Source organism: Oncorhynchus gorbuscha, linkage group LG09 (assembly GCF_021184085.1).
Source record: "Oncorhynchus gorbuscha isolate QuinsamMale2020 ecotype Even-year linkage group LG09, OgorEven_v1.0, whole genome shotgun sequence".
In the NCBI taxonomy this organism is placed as follows: domain Eukaryota; kingdom Metazoa; phylum Chordata; class Actinopteri; order Salmoniformes; family Salmonidae; genus Oncorhynchus; species Oncorhynchus gorbuscha.
Genome location: NC_060181.1, coordinates 20,426,110 through 20,450,089, shown reverse-complemented (window position 1 = coordinate 20,450,089; position 23,980 = coordinate 20,426,110). Strand labels below are relative to the sequence as shown.

General features: G+C 51.9%; 1 protein-coding gene across 1 annotated transcript in view; it reads right to left on the bottom strand.

The window, feature by feature from the left end:
* The window catches only part of LOC124043262 (polypeptide N-acetylgalactosaminyltransferase 4-like), a 49,826-nt gene that overhangs the window by 5,787 nt on the left and 20,059 nt on the right, over positions 1–23,980 (bottom strand). Inside the window, 5 exon segments of the mRNA XM_046361647.1 lie at positions 1,384–1,560; positions 8,053–8,170; positions 8,531–8,553; positions 8,555–8,717; positions 8,804–8,993. Coding sequence (XP_046217603.1) covers positions 1,384–1,560; positions 8,053–8,170; positions 8,531–8,553; positions 8,555–8,717; positions 8,804–8,993 — 671 coding nt within the window.

The following is a 23,980-nucleotide window of genomic DNA, read 5'->3' as shown; positions in this document are numbered from 1 at the left end:
TCGGCCATGGAAACCCATTTCATGACGAACAGTTATTGTGCTGACGTTGCTTCCAGGGGCCGTTTGGAACTCGGTAGTGAGTATTGCAACGCGCTTGGCGGTCCGTTCTGTGAGCTTGTGTGGCCTACCACTTCGCGGCTGAGCCGTTGTTGCTCCTAGATGTTTCCACTTCACAATTACAGCACATTCAGTTGACCGGTATAGCTCTAGCAGGGCAGAAATTTGAAGAACTAACTTGTTGGAAAGGTTGCATCCAATCACATGTCATGTTGAATGTCACTGTGCTCTTCAGTACGAGCAATTCTACTGCCAATTAATCTGTGGAGATTGCATGGCTGTGTGCCTGATGTTACACACCTGTCAGCAATGGGTGTGGCTGAAATAGCCGAATCCACTCATTTGAAGGGGTGACCACATACTTTTGGCTATGTAGTGTATGTAGCTACATCCTGGGCCGTTATCTTGAATATGTTTGAATCCTGGTTGGGGAATTGCTGTTGTGTTCTTAAGAAAAGGATTTCACATATGATAGGGTGTTGTTGAGATTGTTTAAGGAGGTAACGTTTGCCAAGGTGGCGAGTGATACCTGTTGTACTAATGGGAGCAGTGGGACTCCCCACCTTGAACAAACCAAAGGTTGGGAATTCAAACACGTCAGATTGTGACACTAAAGTTGGACTATGCAAAACATTTTGCAACAGAAACAATAAACCATGCATTTGTTATTGGACAGATTCAGGTAGATTGTACTCCCGCCCTGTTTTGGCCAATTTGCTTCCGATTGGACAAAAACTACTTTGGTGGTTTAAACCAAAACCACTGTGACCACATTTCTCTTCAAACAAAACAAACCAAATTGATAAAGGCCTATATGTAAATGACACCCAAGTGAATTCAAACCTGCCAGCTCCAACTGGCACCCAGTCGCCATCTCCCTTTGGTAAGGTAATGTTTTGTATGATCAAAGATCCCTGGCATTAATAATGGAATTGATTTCAGTGGTGAAGCCAAGAAACATGAAACCTTGATGTCAGCTAACACAAAAGAAAAAGACACACACACAGATGATTCCTCTCACACCCAGACAGCACCTCATCAACACCGCTGGTGAAGCAACACCTCCAACCAAGTTAATCCTTTACAATATATATCCAAGTCTAAGGTGTTCCTTCCTGGGTATAGCCTAACCATCACACCTTTAACTAGAGCATGACCTACTTCTTAACACCTGCTGGAATTATGCACTTTACAATAAGTTACTTTGTCGCTTTATTACAATACATCAAGTTTGTTTATTGCTTTATTACATTACAGTAAGTTAGTTAATCACTTTACAATAAGTTAAGATAGCATTTTATTGTAAAGTGTACTACAGTACTTTACCCTTCTGGCCGGGGGGTTTCTGTTGTAGAAATGCTGTTTATAGGTGTCCATCCACACCTCTGCAGCACGGACCGTGTTCTGGAGGAACTTGGGCCTGGCATAGGGTGCTTTCTTTGGGAAGACGTGTCCCACGTGAGAGCAGGGGTGGATCTCCAGAGAACCTCCACACTGCCACACCTGTGGACCAGATGAACAGATGAATACAACATAGTAAAGGACATATGATACACTGCTCAAAACAATGAAGGGAACACTAAAATAACACATCCTAGATCTGAATGAATGAAATATTCTTATTAAATACTTTTTTCTTTACATCGTTGAATGTGCTGACAACAAAATCACACAAAAATTATCAATGGAAATCAAATGTATCAACCCATGGAGGTCTGGATTTGGAGTCACACTGAAAATTAAAGGCCTCCACGTGCCTGTATGACCACCCTACAACGCCTGGGCATGCTCCTGATGAGGTGGCGGATGGTCTCCTGAGGGATCTCCTCCCAGACCTGGACTAAAGCATCCGCCAACTCCTGGACAGTCTGGTGGATGGAGCGAGACATGATGTCCCAGATGTGCTCAATTAGATTCAGGTGTGAGGAACGGGCAGGCCAGTCCATAGCATCAATGCCTTCCTCTTGTAGGAACTGCTGACACACTCCAGCCACATGAGGTCTAGCATTGTCTTGCATTAGGAGGAACCCAGGGCCAACCGCACCAGCATGTGGTCTCACAAGGGGTCTGAGGATCTCATCTCGGTACCTAATGGCAGTCAGGCTACCTCTGGCGAGCACATGGAGGGCTGTGCGGCCCCCCAAAGAAATGCCACCCCACACCACGACTGACCCACTGCCAAACCGGTCATGCTGGAGGATGTTGCAGGCAGCAGAACGTTCTCCACGGCGTCTCCAGACTGTCACATCTGTCACATGTGCTCAGTGTGAACCTGCTTTCATCTGTGAAGAGCACAGGGCGCCAGTGGCGAATTTGCCAATCTTGGTGTTCTCTGGCAAATGCCAAACGTCCTGCACGGTGTTGGGCTGTAAGCACAACCCCCACCTGTGGACGTCAGGCCCTCATACCACCCTCATGGAGTCTGTTTCTGACCGTTTGAGCAGACACATGCACATTTGTGGCCTGCTGGAGGTCATTTTGCAGGGCTCTGGCAGTGCTCCTCCTGCTCCTCCTTGCACAAAGGTGGAGGTAGCGGTCCTGCTGCTGGGTGGTTGTCCTGCGGCCTCCTCCACGTCTCCTGATGTACTGGCCTGTCCCCTGGTAGCGCCTCCATGCTTTGGACACTACCCTGACAGACACAGCAAACCTTCTTGCCACAGCTCGCATTGATGTGCCATCCTGGATGAGCTGCACTACCTGAGTAGTGTGGGTTGTAGACTCCGTCTCCTGCTACCACTAGAGTGAAAGCACCGCCAGCATTCAAAAGTGATCAAAACATCAGCCAGGAAGCATAGGAACTGAGAAGTGGTCTGTGGTTATCACCTGCAGAACCACTCCTTTATTGGGGGTGTCTTGCTAATTGCCTATAATTTCCACCTGTTGTCTATTCCATTTGCACAAGAGCATGTGACATTTATTTTCAATCAGTGTTGCTTCCTAAGTGGAGTTTGATTTCACAGAAGTGTGATTGACTTGGAATTACATTGTGTTGTTTAAGTGTTCACTTTATTTTTTTGAGCAGTGCATATCATTGTAGAGTATCCCTTCACCTAATCGTTCTGGCAAAAATCCAGACAAGATGCATGGGACTCAAACTTTCCCATACGATTTGTGGAGAGATTTTCCTTTCCACACAAGTCAAATTAGTGCCTCAAATGTTCTCCAGACTATTGAAAAGGATCCAAATTGGGATGTAAGTGGTGCGATAATGCAGGCAGAAACCACAATGGACATTGTCTATGAATAATCAGCAACACTACCACTCTTCTTCTCTGTCCTCTCTCAGCTATTATACAAATGACAGAGTCAAAAAACTGTTTGTTGGGGAACATTTTTAATTGTATCTATTTCCTGCAGAACATTTTATTTATAGTATGAACTTGCATCTTTTAAATTGCTTGTTTCCCACTACGGCCAAGAAAACAGCTTGCGGGAAATGACACGTAGCTAGGCTACCTCGCTATTTGCTAACTACATTTAGGGACTTCCTTGAGTTATGCCCTAATTACCAGACAGATTCTCTCAGTGTAATGGATACTTAGCTATACCTCGTAGAACCCTATTCATTCTCATCAAAACATTTAATTCCCGTGCCTTATTTATTTCTTTGTAGTCTCAAAAAACTGTTGTAAACCAAATCACAAGACATCAATTATGAAATGGGGATTCGCAGAGGCATTTTAATTCTACCTACATAAAACATCACTCAAGGTGATACCCCATCCGGCAGCGTAGCCTAGTGGTTAGAGCGTTGGACTAGTAACCGGAAGGTTGTGAGTTCAAACCCCCGAGCTGGCATGGTACAAATCTGTCGTTCTGCCCCTGAACAGGCAGTTAAACCACTGTTCCCAGGCCGTCATTGAAAATAAGAATGTGTTCTTAACTCACTTGCCTGGTTAAATAAAGGTCAAATAAAATAAATAAGAATCAGCCTATATCCATTTTCCTCAAATAAAACATTTCAACCTTTTTATGCACCATCTTATATTTTCTTCTCCCCAATTGGTAGTTATAACCTTGTCTCATTTCTGCAACTCCCCAACGAGATCGGGAGAGGCGAAGGTCGAGACTTGCGTCCTCCGAAACATGACCCGCCAAGTGGAGCTGCTTCTTAACACACTGCTCACTAACCCGGAAGTCAGCCATATCAATGTGTCGGAGGAAACCGTTAGACTGACGACCAGTCAGTTTGCAGGCGCCCGGTTCGCCCACCCCTGCCACAAGGAGTCACTAGATACGCGATAATAAGCCAAGGAACGCCCTCCAGCCAAACCCTCCCCTCCACGGATGGCACTGGGCCAATTGTGCGCCTGTGATCGAACTTCAGGCTGTAGTAGCACGTCAGCATTGCGACACAGTGCCTTGAGGCCGATAGACTTTAAGTAAACCTTTTTGCGAGCCTAGATCAGAATGCAAGTAAGTGTCCATTCTATTCTTAACCAAGGACCTGAGAGGTAATAAACATCCTCTCACTGTCAACTGCGTTTATTTTCAGCAAACTTAACATGTGCAAATATTTGTATGAACATAACAATATTGAACAACTGAAACAAACTGAACAAGTTTCGCAGACATGTGACTAACAGAAATTTAAAAATATGTCCCTGAACAAAGGGGGGGGGGGGGGGGCGTTAAGTACTACAGTGCATCTTCTCCTCATGGACTGTACCAGATTTGGCACTTCTTGCTGTGAGATGTTAGCCCACTCTTCCACCAAGGCACCTGCAATTTCCCGGACATCTTTGGGGTGGGAATGACCCTAGCCCAGGGATGTCTTCCCTGTAAAGATTGCCTGCAATGACAACCAGCTCAGTCCGATGATGCTGTGACGCTCATTCCATTGACGATAAACGCGAATCCGACCATCCCCCCTGCTGAGACAAAACCGCAACTCGTCAGCGAAGAGCACTTTTTGCCAGTCCTGGCTGGTCCAGCTACGTTGGGTTTGTGCCCATAGGCGATGTTGTTGCTGGTGATGTCCAGCCTCTCTCAGCCTATTGCGGACAGTCTGAGCACTGATGGCGGGATTGTGCATTCCTGGTGTAACTCGGGCAGTTGTTGTTGCTATCCTGTACCTGTCCCGCAGGTATGATGTTCTGATGTACCGATCCCTGTGCAGGTGCTACACGTGGTCTGCCACTGTGAGGACGATCAGCTGTCCGTCCTGTCTCCTTGTTGTGCTGTCTTAGGCGTCTCACAGTACGGACATTGCAATTTCTTGCCCTGGCCACATCTGCAGTCCTCATGCCTCCTTGCAGTATACCTAAGGCACATTCATGCAGATGAGCAGGGACCTGGGCATATTTCTTTTGGTAATTTTCAGTCAGTAGAACGACCTCTTTATTGTCCTAAGTTTTCATAACTGTGACCTTAATTGCCTACCATCTGTAAGCTGTTAGTGACAGTCTTAATGACTGTTCCAAAGGTGCATGTTCATTAATTGTTTACGGTTCATTGAACAAGCATGGGAAACAGTGTTTAACCTCTTGGAACACTAGGGGCAGTATTTCATTTTTGGATGAAAAAACGTTCCCATTTTAAACAAGATATTTTGTCAAAAGATGCTCGACTATGCATATAATTGACAGCTTTGGAAAGAAAACACGTTTCCAAAACTGCAAAGATATTATCTGTGAGTGCCACAGAACTGATGCTACAGGCGAAACCAAGATGAAACTTCAAACAGGAAATGAGCAAAAATTGAGGCGCTGTTTTCCATTGTCTCCTTATATGGCTGTGAATGTGCCCTGAACGAGCCTACACTTTCTGCCCTTTCCCCAAGGTGTCTGCAGCATTGTGACGTGTTTGTAGGTGTCCGCCCGGTGTCCTTTGTCGAAATTGGTGCGTAATCTCCAGCTGCAAGCATTCCTCCATGTGATTCAGAGGAGAGAGCAGACTTCCACAAACGATATATCATCGAAGAGATATGTGAAAAACACCTTGAGGATTGATTCTAAACAACGTTTACCATGTTTCAATCGATATTATGGAGTTAATTTGGAAAAAAGTTTGCCGTTTTGATGACTGAATTTTCTTTTTTTTTTTGGTAGCCAAATGTGACGAACAAAACGGAGCAATTTCTCCTACACAAAGAATCTTTCAGGAAAAACTGAACATTTGCTATCTAACTGAGTCTCCTCATTGAAAACATCCGAAGTTCTTCAAAGGTAAATTATTTTATTTGAATGCTTTTCTTGTTGTGAAAATGTTGCCCGCTGAATGCTACGCTAAATGCTACACTAGCTATCAATAATCTTACACAAATGCTTGTTTTGCTATGGTTGAAAAGCATATTTTGAAAATCTGAGATGACAGTGTTAACAAAAGGCTAAGCTTGAGAGCTAATATATTTATTTCATTTCATTTGCGATTTTCATGAATAGTTAATGTTGTGTTATGCTAATGTCCTTGCGGGGATAATTACACTCCTGGATACAGGTTTTTTTCGCAGCCAAACGTGAATGACAAAACGGAGCAATTAGTCCTAAACAAATAATCTTTTTGGAAAAACTGAACATTTGCTATCTAACTGAGAGTCTCCTCATTGAAAACATCTGATGTTCTTCAAAGATAAATGATTTTTTTGAATGCTTTTCTTGTTTTTGTGAAAATGTTGCCCGCTGAATGCTATGCTAAATGCTACGCTAGCTATCAATAATCTTACACAAATGCTTGTTTTGCAATGGTTGAAAAGCATATTTTGAAAATCTGAGATGACAGTGTTGTTAACAAAAGGCTAAGCTTGAGAGCTAGCATATTTATTTCATTTCATTTGCGATTTTCATGAATAGTTAACGTTGCGTTATGGTAATGAGCTTGAGGCTGTATTCACGATCCCGGATCCGGGATGGCTAGAATCAAGAGGTTAAACGCTTTACAGTGAAGATCTGTGAAGTTATTTGGATTTTAACAAATTATCTTAAAAAGACAGGGTCCTGAAAAAGGGATGTGTCTTTTTTTGCTGAGATTAGATGAACAGCAAACGCCACTGAGAAGTTGATGCCATATTGAAAGACAGTGTCCAGGCACTGAGATGATGATGCTATATTGAAAGACAGTGTCCAGTCACTGAGATGATGATGATGCCATATTAAATAGAGTGTCCAGTCACTGAGATGATGATGATGCCATATTGAAAGACAGTGTCCAGTCACTGAGATGATGATGCCATATTGAAAGACAGTGTCCAGGCACTGAGTTGATGATGATGCCATATTGAAAGACAGTGTCCAGTCACTGAGATGATGATGATGCCATATTAAATAGACAGTGTCCAGTCACTGAGATGATGATGATGCCATATTGAAAGACAGTGTCCAGTCACTGAGATGATGATGCCATATTGAAAGACAGTGTCCAGGCACTGAGTTGATGATGATGCCATATTGAAAGACAGTGTCCAGTCACTGAGATGATGATGCCATATTGAAAGACAGTGTCCAGGCACTGAGATGATGATGATGCCATATTGAAAGACAGTGTCCAGTCACTGAGATGATGATGATGCCATATTGAAAGACAGTGTCCAGTCACTGAGATGATGATGATGCCATATTAAATAGACAGTGTCCAGGCACTGAGATGATGATGATGCCATATTAAATAGACAGTGGCCAGGCACTGAGATGTTGATGCCATATTAAATAGACTGTTCAGCCACTGAGATGATGATGATGCCATATTAAATAGACTGTTCAGCCACTGAGATGATGATGATGCCATATTAAATAGACTGTTCAGCCACTGAGATGTTGATGCCATATTAAATAGACTGTTCAGCCACTGAGATGATGATGATGCCATATTAAATAGACTGTTCAGCCACTGAGATGATGATGATGCCATATTAAATAGACTGTTCAGCCACTGAGATGATGATGATGCCATATTAAATAGACAGTGGCCAGGCACTGAGATGTTGATGCCATATTAAATAGACTGTTCAGCCACTGAGATGTTGATGCCATAGTGTCAGTGACAGTGTCCAGTACTCACCCTAAAGGACAGTTCTAGGTTCTCTCCTCCCCACACATCCATGCCCATGTCATATGTGCCCAGATGCTCAAAGTACGCCTTGCTCACTGCAAACAGCCCACCAGCCATGGTAGGAGACCTGAGAGAGAGATCATAGTGGAACATGGAGTTGAGCCCCATCAATAGTCAGAGAGACTTGAAGACTTTTAAAATGACCTGTCACCTGGCCAAGAGGGCAGCTAAAGTAAAAGCAATGTTTTGGTCTAGTTGCATCATCAATCAAACTAGATAACTGATTAACTCAAGGATTGGAAGAGAGAAGGAAAGATGCATTTCAAACCATTTCAAACAAGGCCGGAGAGTATTTGAGTTGGGATTATAACTTTTAGTCAGAGCATTAGGGTCCTGGTCAAAAGTAGTGCACTATATAGGGAAAAGCTTGCCATTTTGGACACAGACAGAGATCTAATTTTGTAATCAAACTGATGACCAGACGGACCTGATAGGTTCGATGCGGGACTTTGCGTTTCTTGCGTTCGACCTCAGGGATGGCGTGCCACTGGAAGGTCAGCCTCCAGTCGAAGCCTCCGATCATGGGCTCATCCGTCTGCATGTAGAACTCAAACGAGTTCCAGTCGATGGTGTCGATCACCGGACACACGATAGTGCTCTCATTCTCACCAATCCTGGAGGGAGGAGAAGATACACATGAAACTTACACACATGAAACTGTAATCACATTGTCAATATGGAGGCTGTGACACGCACACACCTCTCTAGCAGCGGCTCGATCCAGCCGGGGACACACTCGCAATGACAGTCCAGGAAGGTCAGTACGTCACCCGTGGCGTAGCTGGCGCCGATGAGCCTCGCCCTGACCAGCCCCTCCCTCTTGTTGGTGCGGATGAGGCGGACACGCTCCCAGTTACTGATGTACTGCTCCAGCTGAGACTTCAGATAGACTGGGTTTCACAGAGAGACGGTCAAGGCTTCACTCTCTACCCCTTCCCTCGCACTCTCTACCCCTTCCCTCGCACTCTCCCACAACCCTCGCACTCTCCCACAACCCTCGCACTCTCCCACAACCCTCGCACTCTCCCACAACCCTCGCTCGTGCACTACCCTCTCTCTCGCTCTAACCTCACTCCCATGCACTGCACTACCTCTCTCTCTCTCTCGCTCATGCACTACCCTCTCTCTCTCTCTCTCTCTCTCTCTCTCTCTCTCTACCCTCTCTCGCTCATGCACTACCCCCTCTCTACCCTCTCTCGCTCATGTACTACCCTCTCTCTCTCTCTCTCTCGCTCATGCACTACCCTCTCTCTCTCGCTCATGCACTACCCGCTCTCTCTCTCCCTCATGCACTACCCTCTCTCTCTCTCCCTCATGCACTACCCTCTCTCTCTCTCTCCCTCATGCACTACCCTCTCTCTCCCTCATGCACTACCCTCTCTCTCTCGCTCATGCACTACCCTCTCTCTCTCTCTCGCTCATGCACTACCCTCTCTCTCTCTCTCGCTCATGCACTACCCTCTCTCTCTCTCGCACATGCACTACCCTCTCTCTCTCTCGCACATGCACTACCCTCTCCCTCTCTCGCTCATGCACTTCCCTCTCTCTCTCTCGCTCATGCACTTCCCTCTCTCACTCTCTCACATGCACTACCCTCTCTCTCTCTCTCGCTCATGCACTACCCTCTCTCTCTCTCTCGCACATGCACTACCCTCACTCGCTCATGCACTACCCTCTCTCGCACATGCACTCCCCTCTCTCTCTCTCGCTCATGCACTACCCTCTCTCGCACATGCACTACCCTCTCTCTCTCTCATGCACAACCCTCTCTCTCTCTCTCGCTCATGCACTACCCTCTCTCTCTCATGCACTACCCTCTCCTCTCTCGCTCATGCACTACCCTCCTCTCTCTCTCTCGCTCATGCACTCCTCTCTCTCTCTCTCGCTCATGCACTACCCCTCTCTCTCTCTCTCGCTCATGCACTACCCTCTCTCTCTCTCTCTCTCATGCTCGCTCTCTCGCACATGCACTACCCCTCTCTCTCTCTCTCGCTCATGCACTACCCCCTCTCCTCTCTCGCTCATGCACTACCCTCTCTCTCTCTCGCACATGCACTACCCTCTCTCTCTCTCTCTCGCCATGCACTACCCCTCTCTCTCTCTCGCACATGCACTCTCTCTCTCGCTCATGCACTACCCTCTCTCTCTCTCTCGCTCATGCACTACCTCTCTCTCTCTCGCTCATGCACTCTCTCTCTCGCTCATGCACTACCCTCTCTCTCTCTCTCGCTCATGCACTACCTCTCTCTCTCTCTCGCTCATGCACTACCCCTCTCTCTCTCTCTCGCACATGCACTACCTCTCACTCATGCACTCTCTCTCGCTCATGCACTACCCTCTCTCTCTCTCGCTCATGCACTACCCTCTCTCTCTCTCTCGCACATGCACTACCCTCTCTCTCGCACATGCACTACCCTCTCTCTCTCGCTCATGCACTACCCTCTCTCTCTCTCTCGCTCATGCACTACCCTCTCTCTCTCGCACATGCACTCTCTCTCATGCACTACCCTCTCTCTCTCTCTCTCTCGCTCATGCACTACCTCTCTCGCACATCTCTCCTCCGCTCATGCACTCTCTCTCTCTCTCGCTCATGCACTACCCTCTCTCTCTCTCTCGCTCATGCACTACCCTCTCTCTCTCGCTCATGCACTACCCTCTCTCTCTCGCTCATGCACTACCCTCTCTCTCTCGCTCATGCACTACCCTCTCTCTCTCTCTCGCACATGCACTACCCTCTCTCTCTCTCTCGCTCATGCACTACCCTCTCTCTCTCTCTCGCTCATGCACTACCCTCTCTCCTCTCTCGCACATGCACTACCCTCTCTCTCTCTCTCGCTCATGCACTACCTCTCTCTCTCGCACATGCACTACCCTCTCATCTACCCTCTCTCTCTCGCTCATGCACTACCCTCTCTCTCTCTCTCTCATGCGCCTCTCTCTCGCACATGCTACCCTCTCTCTCTCTCATGCACATGCACTACCCTCTCTCTCTCTCTCGCTCATGCACTACCTCTCTCTCTCTCGCACATGCACTACCCTCACTCGCTCATCTCTCTCTCTCGCTCATGCACACCCTCTCTCTCTCTCTCGCACATGCACCCTCTCTCTCGCTCATGCACTACCCTCTCTCTCTCTCTCGCTCATGCACTACCCTCTCTCTCTCTCTCTCGCTCATGCACTACCCTCTCTCTCTCTCTCGCTCATGCACTACCCTCTCTCGCTCATGCACTACCCTCTCTCTCTCTCGCACATGCACTACTCTCTCTCTCTCTCTCGCACATGCACTAACCCTCTCTCTCTCTCGCTCATGCACTACCCTCTCTCTCTCTCTCGCACATGCACTACCCTCACTCGCTCATGCACTACCCTCTCTCTCTCTCGCTCATGCACTACCCTCTCTCTCTCGCTCATGCACTACCCTCTCTCTCTCTCTCGCTCATGCACTACCCTCTCTCTCTCTCTCGCTCATGCACTACCCTCTCTCTCGCTCATGCACTCTCTCGCACATGCACTACTCTCTCTCCATGCACTCTCTCTCTCTCGCACATGCACTACCCTCCTCTCTCTCTCGCACATGCACTACCCTCTCTCTCGCACATGCACTACCTCTCTCTCTCTCGCACATGCACTACCCTCTCTCTCTCTCGCACATGCACTACCCTCTCTCCTCTCTCTCTCGCTCATGCACTACCCTCTCTCTCTCGCTCATGCACCACCCCTCTCTCTCTCGCTCATGCACACTACCTCTCTCTCGCTCATGCACTCCTCTCTCTCTCGCACATGCACTACCTCTCTCTCTCTCGCTCATGCACTACCCTCTCTCTCTCGCACATGCACTCTCTCTCGCTCATGCACTACCCTCTCTCGCACATGCACTACCCTCTCTCTCTCTCTCGCTCATGCACTACCTCTCTCTCTCTCTCTCGCACATGCACTCCCTCTCTCTGCACACTACCCTCTCTCTCTCTCATGCACAACCCTCTCTCTCTCTCTCGCTCATGCACTACCCTCTCTCTCTCTCTCGCACATGCACTACCCTCACTCGCTCATGCACCTCCCTCTCTCTCTCTCGCTCATGCACTTCCCTCTCTCTCTCTCTCGCTCATGCACTACCCTCTCTCTCTCTCTCATGCACTACCCTCTCTCTCTCTCTCGCTCATGCACTACCCTCTCTCTCTCTCTCTCGCTCATGCACTACCCTCTCTCGCACATGCACTACCCTCTCTCTCTCTCGCACATGCACTACCCTCTCTCTCTCTCTCGCCCATGCACAACCCTCTCTCTCTCTCTCGCTCATGCACTACCCTCTCTCTCTCTCTCTCTCGCACATGCACTACCCTCACTCGCTCATGCACTACCCTCTCTCTCTCTCGCTCATGCACTACCCTCTCTCTCTCTCTCGCTCATGCACTACCCTCTCTCTCTCATGCACTACCCTCTCTCTCTCTCTCGCTCATGCACTACCCTCTCTCTCTCTCGCTCATGCACTACCCTCTCTCTCTCTCTCTCTCGCACATGCACTACCCTCACTCGCTCATGCACTACCCTCTCTCTCTCTCGCACATGCACTACCCTCTCTCTCTCTCTCTCGCACATGCACTACCCTCTCTCTCTCTCTCTCGCACATGCACTACCCTCTCTCTCTCTCTCTCTCTCGCACATGCACTACCTCTCTCTCTCTCTCTCTCTCTCGCACATGCACTACCCTCTCTCTCTCTCACATGCACTCTCTCGCACATGCACTACCCTCTCTCTCTCTCTCTCTCTCGCACATGCACTACCCTCTCTCTCTCTCTCTCTCTCATGCACTACCCTCTCTCTCTCTCTCTCGCACATGCACTCTCTCTCTCTCTCTCGCACATGCACTACCCTCTCTCTCTCTCTCTCATGCACTACCCTCTCTCTCTCTCTCGCTCATGCACTACCCTCTCTCTCTCTCGCACATGCACTACCTCTCTCTCTCTCATGCACTACCCCTCTCTCTCTCGCTCATGCACTCTCTCTCTCTCTCTCTCGCTCATGCACTACCCTCTCTCTCTCGCTCATGCACTACCCTCTCTCTCTCTCTCGCACATGCACTACCCTCTCTCTCTCTCGCTCATGCACTACCTCTCTCTCGCTCTCTCTCTCTCTCGCTCATGCACTACCCTCTCTCTCTCTCTCATGCACTACCCTCTCTCTCTCTCGCTCATGCACTACCCTCTCTCATGCACTACCCTCTCTCTCATGCACTCTCTCTCTCTCTCTCTCGCACATGCACTACCCTCTCTCTCTCTCTCGCTCATGCACTACCCCTCTCTCTCTCTCGCTCATGCACTACCCTCTCTCGCTCATGCACTACCCTCTCTCTCTGCACATGCACTCTCGCCATGCACTCTCTCTCTCTCGCACATGCACTACCCTCTCTCTCTCTCTCTCTCGCACATGCACTACCCTCTCTCTCTCGCACATGCACTACCCTCTCTCTCTCGCACATGCACTACCCTCTCTCTCGCACATGCACTACCCTCTCTCTCGCACATGCACTACCCTCTCGCTCATGCACTACCCTCTCGCTCATGCACTACCCTCTCGCTCTGCACTACCCTCTCTCGCTCATGCACCCTCTCTCTCTCGCACATGCACTACCCTCTCTCTCTCTCTCGCACATGCACTACCCTCACTACCCTCTCTCTCATGCACTACCCTCTCTCTCTCGCACATGCACTACCCTCTCTCTCTCTCTCGCACATGCACTACCCTCTCTCTCTCTCGCACATGCACTACCCTCTCTCTCTCTCGCACATGCACTACCCTCTCTCTCTCTCTCGCACATGCACTACCTCTCTCTCTCTCTCGCACATGCACTACCCTCTCTCTCTCTCGCACATGCACTACCCTCTCTCTCTCGCACATGCACTGCCCTCTCTCTCTCGCTCATGCACTACCCTCTCTCTCTCGCTCATGCACTACCCTCTCTCTCTCGCTCATGCACTACCCTCTCTCTCTCGCTCATGCACTACCCTCTCTCTCTCGCTCATGCACTACCCTCTCTCTCGCTCATGCACTACCCTCTCTCTCGCTCATGCACTACCCTCTCGCTCATGCACTACCCTCTCGCTCATGCACTACCCTCTCGCTCATGCACTACCCTCTCGCTCATGCACTACCTCTCTCGCTCATGCACTACCCTCTCGCTCATGCACTCTCTCTCGCTCATGCACACTCTCCTCTCTCGCTCATGCACTACCCTCTCGCTCATGCACTACCCTCTCGCTCATGCACTACCCTCTCGCTCATGCACTACTCTCTCTCTCTCTCGCTCATGCACTACCCTCTCTCTCTCTCGCTCATGCACTACCCTCTCTCTCTCTCGCTCATGCACTACCCTCTCTCGCTCATGCACTACCCTCTCTCTCGCACATGCACTACCCTCTCTCTCGCACATGCACTACCCTCTCTCTCTCTCGCTCATGCACTACCCTCTCTCTCTCTCTCGCTCATGCACTACCCTCTCTCGCTCATGCACTACCCTCTCTCGCACATGCACTACCCTCTCTCTCTCTCGCACATGCACTACCCTCTCTCTCTCTCTCGCACATGCACTACCCTCTCTCTCTCTCTCGCACATGCACTACCCTCTCTCTCTCGCACATGCACTACCCTCTCTCTCTCGCACATGCACTACCCTCTCTCTCATGCACTCTCTCTCGCTCATGCACTACCCTCTCTCTCGCTCATGCACTACCCTCTCTCTCGCTCATGCACTACCCTCTCTCTCTCGCTCATGCACTACCCTCTCTCTCTCGCTCATGCACTACCCTCTCTCTCGCTCATGCACTACCCTCTCTCTCTCGCTCATGCACTACCCTCTCTCTCGCTCATGCACTACCCTCTCTCTCGCTCATGCACTACCCCCTCTCGCTCATGCACTACCCTCTCGCTCATGCACTACCCTCTCGCTCATGCACTACCCTCTCGCTCATGCACTACCCTCTCGCTCATGCACTACCCTCTCGCTCATGCACTACCCTCTCGCTCATGCACTACCCTCTCGCTCATGCACTACCCTCTCGCTCATGCACTACCCTCTCGCTCATGCACTACCCTCTCGCTCATGCACTACCCTCTCGCTCATGCACTACCCTCTCTCTCTCTCGCTCATGCACTACCCTCTCTCTCTCTCGCTCATGCACTACCCTCTCTCTCTCGCTCATGCACTACCCTCTCTCTCGCTCATGCACTACCCTCTCTCTCTCGCTCATGCACTACCCTCTCTCTCTCTCGCTCATGCACTACCCTCTCGCTCATGCACTCTCTCGCTCATGCACTACCCTCTCGCTCATGCACTCTCTCGCTCATGCACTACCCTCTCGCTCTCTCTCGCTCATGCACTACCCTCTCGCTCATGCACTACCCTCTCGCTCATGCACTACTACCCTCTCGCTCATGCACTACCCTCTCGCTCATGCACTCTCTCGCTCATGCACTACCCTCTCGCTCATGCACTACCCTCTCTCTCTCTCGCTCATGCACTACCCTCTCTCTCTCTCGCTCATGCACTACCCTCTCTCGCTCATGCACTACCCTCTCTCTCTCTCGCACATGCACTACCCTCTCTCTCTCGCACATGCACTACCCTCTCTCTCTCTCGCTCATGCACTACCCTCTCTCTCTCTCGCTCATGCACTACCCTCTCTCTCGCTCATGCACTACCCTCTCTCGCTCATGCACTCTCTCTCGCTCATGCACTACCTCTCTCTCTCTCTCGCACATGCACTACCCTCTCTCCTCTCTCTCTCGCACATGCACTACCCTCTCTCTCTCGCACATGCACTACTCTCTCTCTCTACTCGCACATGCACTACTCTCTCTCTCGCACATGCACTACCCTCTCTCTCTCTACCCTCTCGCTCATGCACACACCTCTCTCTCTCTCGCACATGCACTACCCTCTCTCTCTCTCTCTCTCGCTCATGCACTACTCTCTCTCTCTCGCACATGCACTCTCCCTCTCTCTCTCTCATCTCTCTCTCGCTCATGCACTACCCTCTCTCTCTCTCTCATGCACTCTCTACTCTCTCTCTCTCGCACATGCACTACCCTCTCTCTCTCTCATGCACTCTCTCTCTCGCACATGCACTACCCTCTCTCTCTCTCTCGCTCATGCACTACCCTCTCTCTCTCGCACATGCACTCTCTCTCTCGCTCATGCACTACCCTCTCTCTCTCTCGCACATGCACTGCCCTCTCTCTCTCGCTCATGCACTACCCTCTCTCTCGCTCATGCACTACCCTCTCTCTCTCGCTCATGCACTACCCCTCTCTCGCTCATGCACTACCCTCTCTCTCGCTCATGCACTACTCTCTCTCGCTCATGCACTACCCTCTCTCTCGCTCATGCACTACCCTCTCTCTCATGCTCTACCCTCTCTCTCGCACCCTCTCTCTCGCTCATGCACTACCCTCTCGCTCATGCACTACCCTCTCGCTCATGCACTACCCTCTCGCTCATGCACTACCCTCTCGCTCATGCACTACCCTCTCGCTCATGCACTACCCTCTCCTCATGCACTACCCTCTCTCTCTCCCTCTCATGCTCACTGCACTCCTCTCTCTCTCTCTCGCTCATGCACTACCCTCTCTCGCTCTGCACCTCTCATGCACTCTCTCTCTCTCGCACATGCACTACCCTCTCTCTCTCTCGCTCATGCACTACCCTCTCTCTCTCTCTCGCTCATGCACTACCCTCTCTCGCTCATGCACTACCCTCTCTCGCACATGCACTACCCTCTCTCTCTCTCGCACATGCACTACCCTCTCTCTCTCTCGCTCATGCACTACCCTCTCTCTCTCTCGCACATGCACTACCCTCTCTCTCTCTCTCTCGCACATGCACTACCCTCTCTCTCTCGCACATGCACTACCCTCTCTCTCTCTCGCACATGCACTACCTCTCTCTCTCTCTCTCGCACATGCACTATGCATGCACTACCCTCCTCTCTCTCTCCTGCACTCTCTCTCTCTCGCACATGCACTACCCTCTCTCTCTCTCGCACATGCACACCCTCTCTCTCTCTCTCTCTCGCACATGCACTACCCTCTCTCTCTCTCTACCCTCTCTCTCTCTCTCTCTCGCTCATGCACTACTCTCTCTCTCGCTCTCTCGCTCATGCACTACCTCTCTCGCTCATGCACTACCCTCTCTCTCTCGCATGCACACCCTCTCTCTCTCGCTCATGCACTACCCTCTCTCTCTCGCTCATCATGCACTACCCTCTCTCTCTCGCACATGCACTACCCTCTCTCTCTCTCTCTCTCTCTCTCGCACATGCACTACCCTCTCTCTCGCTCATGCACTACCCTCTCTCTGCACATGCACTCCCTCTCTCTCTCGCATGCACATGCATGCACTACCCTCTCTCTCTCTCGCTCATGCACTACTCTCTCTCTCTCTCGCTCATGCACTACCCTCTCTCTCTCTCTCTCGCTCATGCACTACCCTCTCTCTCTCTCTCTCGCTCATGCACTACCCTCTCTCTCTCTCGCTCTCATGCACTACCCTCTCTCTCTCTCTCGCTCATGCACTACCCTCTCTCTCTCTCTCGCTCATGCACTACCCTCTCTCTCTCGCTCATGCACTACCTCTCTCTCTCTCGCTCATGCACTATCCCTCTCTCTCTCGCTCATGCACTACCTCTCTCTCTCTCGCTCATGCACTACCCTCTCTCTCTCTCGCTCATGCACTACCTCTCTCTCTCTCGCTCATGCACTACCCCTCTCTCTCGCACATGCACTACCCTCTCTCTCTCTCTCGCTCATGCACTACCCTCTCTCTCTCGCTCATGCACTACCCTCTCTCGCTCATGCACTACCCTCTCTCGCTCATGCACTACCCTCTCTCGCTCATGCACTACCCTCTCTCTCTCTCTCGCTCATGCACTACCCTCTCTCTCTCGCACATGCACTACCCTCCTCTCTCTCTCTCGCTCATGCACTCGCTCATGCACTACCTCTCTCGCTCATGCACTACCCTCTCTCTCTCTCTCGCTCATGCACTACCCTCTCTCGCTCATGCACTACCCTCTCTCGCTCATGCACTACCCTCTCTCTCTCTCTCTCGCACATGCACTACCCTCTCTCTCTCTCTCGCACATGCACTACCCTCTCTCTCTCTCGCACATGCACTACCCTCTCTCTCTCTCTCGCACATGCACTACCCTCTCTCTCTCGCTCATGCACTACCCTCTCTCTCTCTCTCGCTCATGCACTACTCTCTCTCTCTCTCTCGCTCATGCACTACCTCTCTCTCTCTCGCTCATGCACTACCTCTCTCTCTCTCTCGCTCATGCACTACCCTCTCTCTCTCGCTCATGCACTACCCTCTCTCTCTCTCTCTCTCTCTCTCTCGCTCGCGCACTACCCTCTCTCTCTCTCTCTCTCTCGCTCATGCACTACCCTCTCTCTCTCGCTCATGCACTACCCTCTCTCTCTCGCTCATGCACTACCCTCTCTCTCTCGCTCATGCACTACCCTCTCTCTCTCGCTCATGCACTACCCTCTCTCTCGCTCATGCACTACCCTCTCGCTCATGCACTCATGCACTACCCTCTCTCTCGCACTACCCTCTCTCTCGCACTACCCTCTCTCTCTCGCACATGCACTACCTCTCTCTCGCACTACCCTCTCTCTCTCGCACACCTCTCTCTCTCTCTCTCGCTCGCTCATGCACTACCCTCTCTCAATCATGCACTACCCTCTCTCTCTCTCTCTCGCTCGCTCATGCACTACCCCTCTCTCTCTCTCGCTCATGCACTACCCTCTCTCTCTCCCGCTCGTGCACTACCCCTCTCTCTCTCGCTCATGCACTACCCTCTCTCTCTCTCTCGCTCGTGCACTACCCTCTCTCTCTCGCTCGTGCACTACCCTCTCTCTCGCTCGTGAACTACCCTCCTCTCTCTCGCTCGTGCACTACCCTCCCTCTCTCTCGCTCGCGCACTACCCCCTCTCTCTCGCTCGCGCACCCCTCTCTCTCGCTCGCGCACTACCCCCCTCTCTCTCGCACTACCCCCTCTCTCTCATGCACTACCCCCCCTCCCCTCTCGCGCACTCTCTCTCTCTCGGGCACTACCCTCTCTCTCGCTCGTGCACTACCCTCTCTCTCTCTGCACCCTCTCTCTCGCTCGTGCACTACCCTCTCTCTCGCTCGTGCACTACCCTCTCTCTCGCTCGTGCACTACCCCTCTCTCTCGCTCGTGCACTACCCTCTCTCTCTCGCTCGTGCACTACCCTCTCTCTCTCGCTCGTGCACTACCCTCCTCTCGAAGCGTGCACTCTCTCTCTCGCTCGTGCACTACCCTCTCTCTCTCGCTCGTGCACTACCCCTCTCTCTCGCTCGTGCACTACCTCTCTCTCTCGCTCGTGCACTACCCTCTCTCTCGCTCGTGCACTACCCTCTCTCTCGCTCGTGCACTACCCCTCTCTCGCTCGTGCACTACCCTCTCTCGCTCGTGCACTACCCTCTCTCTCGCTCGTGCACTACCCTCTCGCTCATGCACTACCCTCTCGCTCATGCACTACCCTCTCGCTCATGCACTACCCTCTCGCTCATGCACTACCCTCTCGCTCATGCACTACCCTCTCGCTCATGCACTACCCTCTCGCTCATGCACTACCCTCTCGCTCATGCACTACCCTCTCGCTCATGCACTACCCTCTCTCTCTCTCTCATGCACTACCCTCTCTCTCTCTCTCATGCACTACCCTCTCTCTCTCGCTCATGCACTACCCTCTCTCGCTCATGCACTACCCTCTCTCGCTCATGCACTACCCTCTCTCTCTCTCTCGCTCATGCACTACCCTCTCTCGCTCATGCACTACCCTCTCTCGCACATGCACTACCCCTCTCTCTCTCTCTCTCTCTCTCTCTCGCACATGCACTACCCTCTCTCGCTCATGCACTACCCTCTCTCGCACATGCACTACCCTCTCTCTCTCTCTCTCTCGCACATGCACTACCTCTCTCTCTCTCGCACATGCACTACCCTCTCTCTCTCTCGCACATGCACTACCCTCTCTCTCTCTCGCACATGCACTACCCTCTCTCTCTCTCGCTCATGCACTACCCTCTCTCTCTCTCTCGCTCATGCACTACCCTCTCTCTCTCTCTCGCTCATGCACTACCCTCTCTCTCTCTCTCGCTCATGCACTACCCTCTCTCTCTCTCTCGCTCATGCACTACCCTCTCTCTCTCGCTCATGCACTACCCTCTCTCTCTCTCTCTCTCTCTCTCGCTCATGCACTACCCTCTCTCTCTCTCTCTCTCTCTCGCTCATGCACTACCCTCTCTCTCTCTCGCTCATGCACTACCCTCTCTCTCTCTCGCTCATGCACTACCCTCTCTCTCTCTCGCTCATGCACTACCCTCTCTCTCTCGCTCATGCACTACCCTCTCTACCCTCTCTCTCGCTCATGCACTACCCTCTCTCTCGCTCATGCACTACCCTCTCTCTCGCTCTGCACTCTCTAGCTCATGCACTACCCTCTCTCTCTCTCTCTCTCTGCACTACCTCTCTCTCTCTCTCGCACTACCCTCTCTCTCTCGCACTACCCTCTCTCTCTAGCACTACCCTCTCTCTCTCGCACTACCCTCTCTCTCTCGCACTACCCTCTCTCTCTCTCTCGCTCGCTCATGCACTACCCTCTCTCAATCATGCACTACCCTCTCTCTCTCTCTCGCTCATGCACTACCCTCTCTCTCTCTCTCGCTCGCTCATGCACTACCCTCTCTCTCTCTCCCGCTCATGCACTACCCTCTCTCTCTCTCGCTCATGCACTACCCTCTCTCTCTCTCTCGCTCATGCACTACCCTCTCTCTCTCGCACATGCACTACCCTCTCTCTCTCTCTCGCTCATGCACTACCCTCTCTCGCTCATGCACTACCCTCTCTCGCTCATGCACTACCCTCTCTCTCTCTCTCGCTCATGCACTACCCTCTCTCGCTCATGCACTACCCTCTCTCGCTCATGCACTACCCTCTCTCTCTCTCTCTCTCTCGCACATGCACTACCCTCTCTCTCTCTCGCACATGCACTACCCTCTCTCTCTCGCACATGCACTACCCTCTCTCTCTCTCTCATGCACTACCCTCTCTCTCTCTCGCTCATGCACTACCCTCTCTCTCTCTCTCGCTCATGCACTACCCTCTCTCTCTCTCTCGCTCATGCACTACCCTCTCTCTCTCTCTCGCTCATGCACTACCCTCTCTCTCTCGCTCATGCACTACCCTCTCTCTCTCTCTCTCTCTCGCTCATGCACTACCCTCTCTCTCTCTCTCTCTCTCTCTCGCTCATGCACTACCCTCTCTCTCTCTCTCGCTCATGCACTACCCTCTCTCTCTCTCGCTCATGCACTACCCTCTCTCTCTCTCTCGCTCATGCACTACCCTCTCTCTCTCGCTCATGCACTACCCTCTCTCTCTCGCTCATGCACTACCCTCTCTCTCTCGCTCATGCACTACCTCTCTCTCTCGCTCATGCACTACCCTCTCTCTCGCTCATGCACTACCCTCTCTCTCGCTCATGCACTACCCTCTCGCTCATGCACTACCCTCTCTCTCTCGCACTACCCTCTCTCTCTCGCACTACCCTCTCTCTCTCGCACTTCCCTCTCTCTCTAGCACTACCCTCTCTCTCTCGCACTACCCTCTCTCTCTCGCACTACCCTCTCTCTCTCTCTCGCTCGCTCATGCACTACCCTCTCTCAATCATGCACTACCCTCTCTCTCTCTCTCGCTCGCTCATGCACTACCCTCTCTCTCTCTCTCGCTCATGCGCTCTCTCTCTCTCTCTCCCGCTCATGCACTACCCTCTCTCTCTCTCGCTCATGCACTACCCTCTCTCTCTCTCTCTCGCTCATGCACTACCCTCTCTCTCTCTCTCTCGCTCATGCACTACCCTCTCTCTCTCGCTCGTGCACTACCCTCTCTCTCTCGCTCGTGAACTACCCTCTCTCTCTCTCGCTCGTGCACTACCCTCTCTCTCTCTCTCGCTCGTGCACTACCCTCTCTCTCTCTCTCGCTCGTGCACTACCCCCTCTCTCTCGCTCGCGCACTACCCCCTCGCTCTCGCTCGCGCACTACCCCCTCTCTCTCGCTCGCGCACTACCCCCTCCCTCTCGCTCGCGCACTACCCCCTCTCTCGCTCGCGCACTACCCCCCTCCCTCTCGCGCACTACCCCCTCCCTCTCGCTCGCGCACTACCCCCTCTCTCTCGCTCGTGCACTACCCTCTCTCTCGCTCGTGCACTACCCTCTCTCTCGCTCGTGCACTACCCTCTCTCTCGCTCGTGCACTACCCTCTCTCTCGCTCGTGCACTACCCTCTCTCTCGCTCGTGCACTACCCTCTCTCTCGCTCGTGCACTACCCTCTCTCTCGCTCGTGCACTACCCTCTCTCTCTCTCGTGCACTACCCTCTCTCTCTCGCTCGTGCACTACCCTCTCTCTCTCGCTCGTGCACTACCCTCTCTCTCTCGCTCGTGCACTACCCTCTCTCTCTCGCTCGTGCACTACCCTCTCTCTCGCTCGTGCACTACCCTCTCTCTCGCTCGTGCACTACCCTCTCTCTCGCTCATGCACTACCCTCTCTCTCGCTCATGCACTACCCTCTCTCTCGCTCATGCACTACCCTCTCTCTCGCTCATGCACTACCCTCTCGCTCATGCACTACCCTCTCGCTCATGCACTACCCTCTCGCTCATGCACTACCCTCTCGCTCATGCACTACCCTCTCGCTCATGCACTACCCTCTCGCTCATGCACTACTCTCTCTCTCTCTCATGCACTACCCTCTCTCTCTCGCTCATGCACTACCCTCTCGCTCATGCACTACCCTCTCTCTCTCGCACTACCCTCTCTCTCTCGCACTACCCTCTCTCTCTCGCACTACCCTCTCTCTCTCGCACTACCCTCTCTCTCTCGCACTACCCTCTCTCTCTCGCTCGCTCATGCACTACCCTCTCTCTCTCTCTCGCTCGCTCATGCACTACCCTCTCTCTCTCTCTCTCTCTCTCGCTCGCTCATGCACTACCCTCTCTCTCTCGCTCGTGCACTACCCTCTCTCTCTCGCTCGTGCACTACCCTCTCTCTCTCTCGTGCACTACCCTCTCTCTCTCTCGCTCGTGCACTACCCTCTCTCTCGCTCGCTCGTGCACTACCCTCTCTCTCGCTCGCTCGTGCACTACCCTCTCTCTCTCTCTCTCGTGCACTACCCTCTCTCTCGCTCGCTCGTGCACTACCCTCTCTCTCTCGCTCGCTCGTGCACTACCCTCTCTCTCTCTCTCGCTCGTGCACTACCCTCTCTCGCTCGCTCGTGCACTACCCTCTCTCTCTCGCTCGCTCGTGCACTACCCTCTCTCTCTCGCTCGCTCGTGCACTACCCTCTCTCTCTCTCGCTCGTGCACTACCCTCTCTCTCTCTCTCTCGCTCTCTCTCTCTCGCTCGCTCGTGCACTACCTCTCTCTCTCTCTCGCTCGTGCACTACCCTCTCTCTCTCTCTCGCTCGTGCACTACCCTCTCTCTCGCTCGTGCACTACCCTCTCTCTCTCTCTCGCTCATGCACTACCCTCTCTCTCCCTCTCGCTCATGCACTACCTTCTCTCTCTCGCTCATGCACTCTCTCTCTCTCTCGCTCATGCACTACCCTCTCTCTCTCTCTCGCTCATGCACTACCCCTCTCTCTCTCGCTCGTGCACTACTCCTCTCTCTCTCGCTCATGCACTACCCTCTCTCTCTCTCATGCACTACTCTCTCTCTCTCGCACATGCACTACCCTCTCTCTCGCACATGCACTACCCTCTCTCTCTCGCACATGCACTACCCTCTCTCTCTCTCTCTCGCTC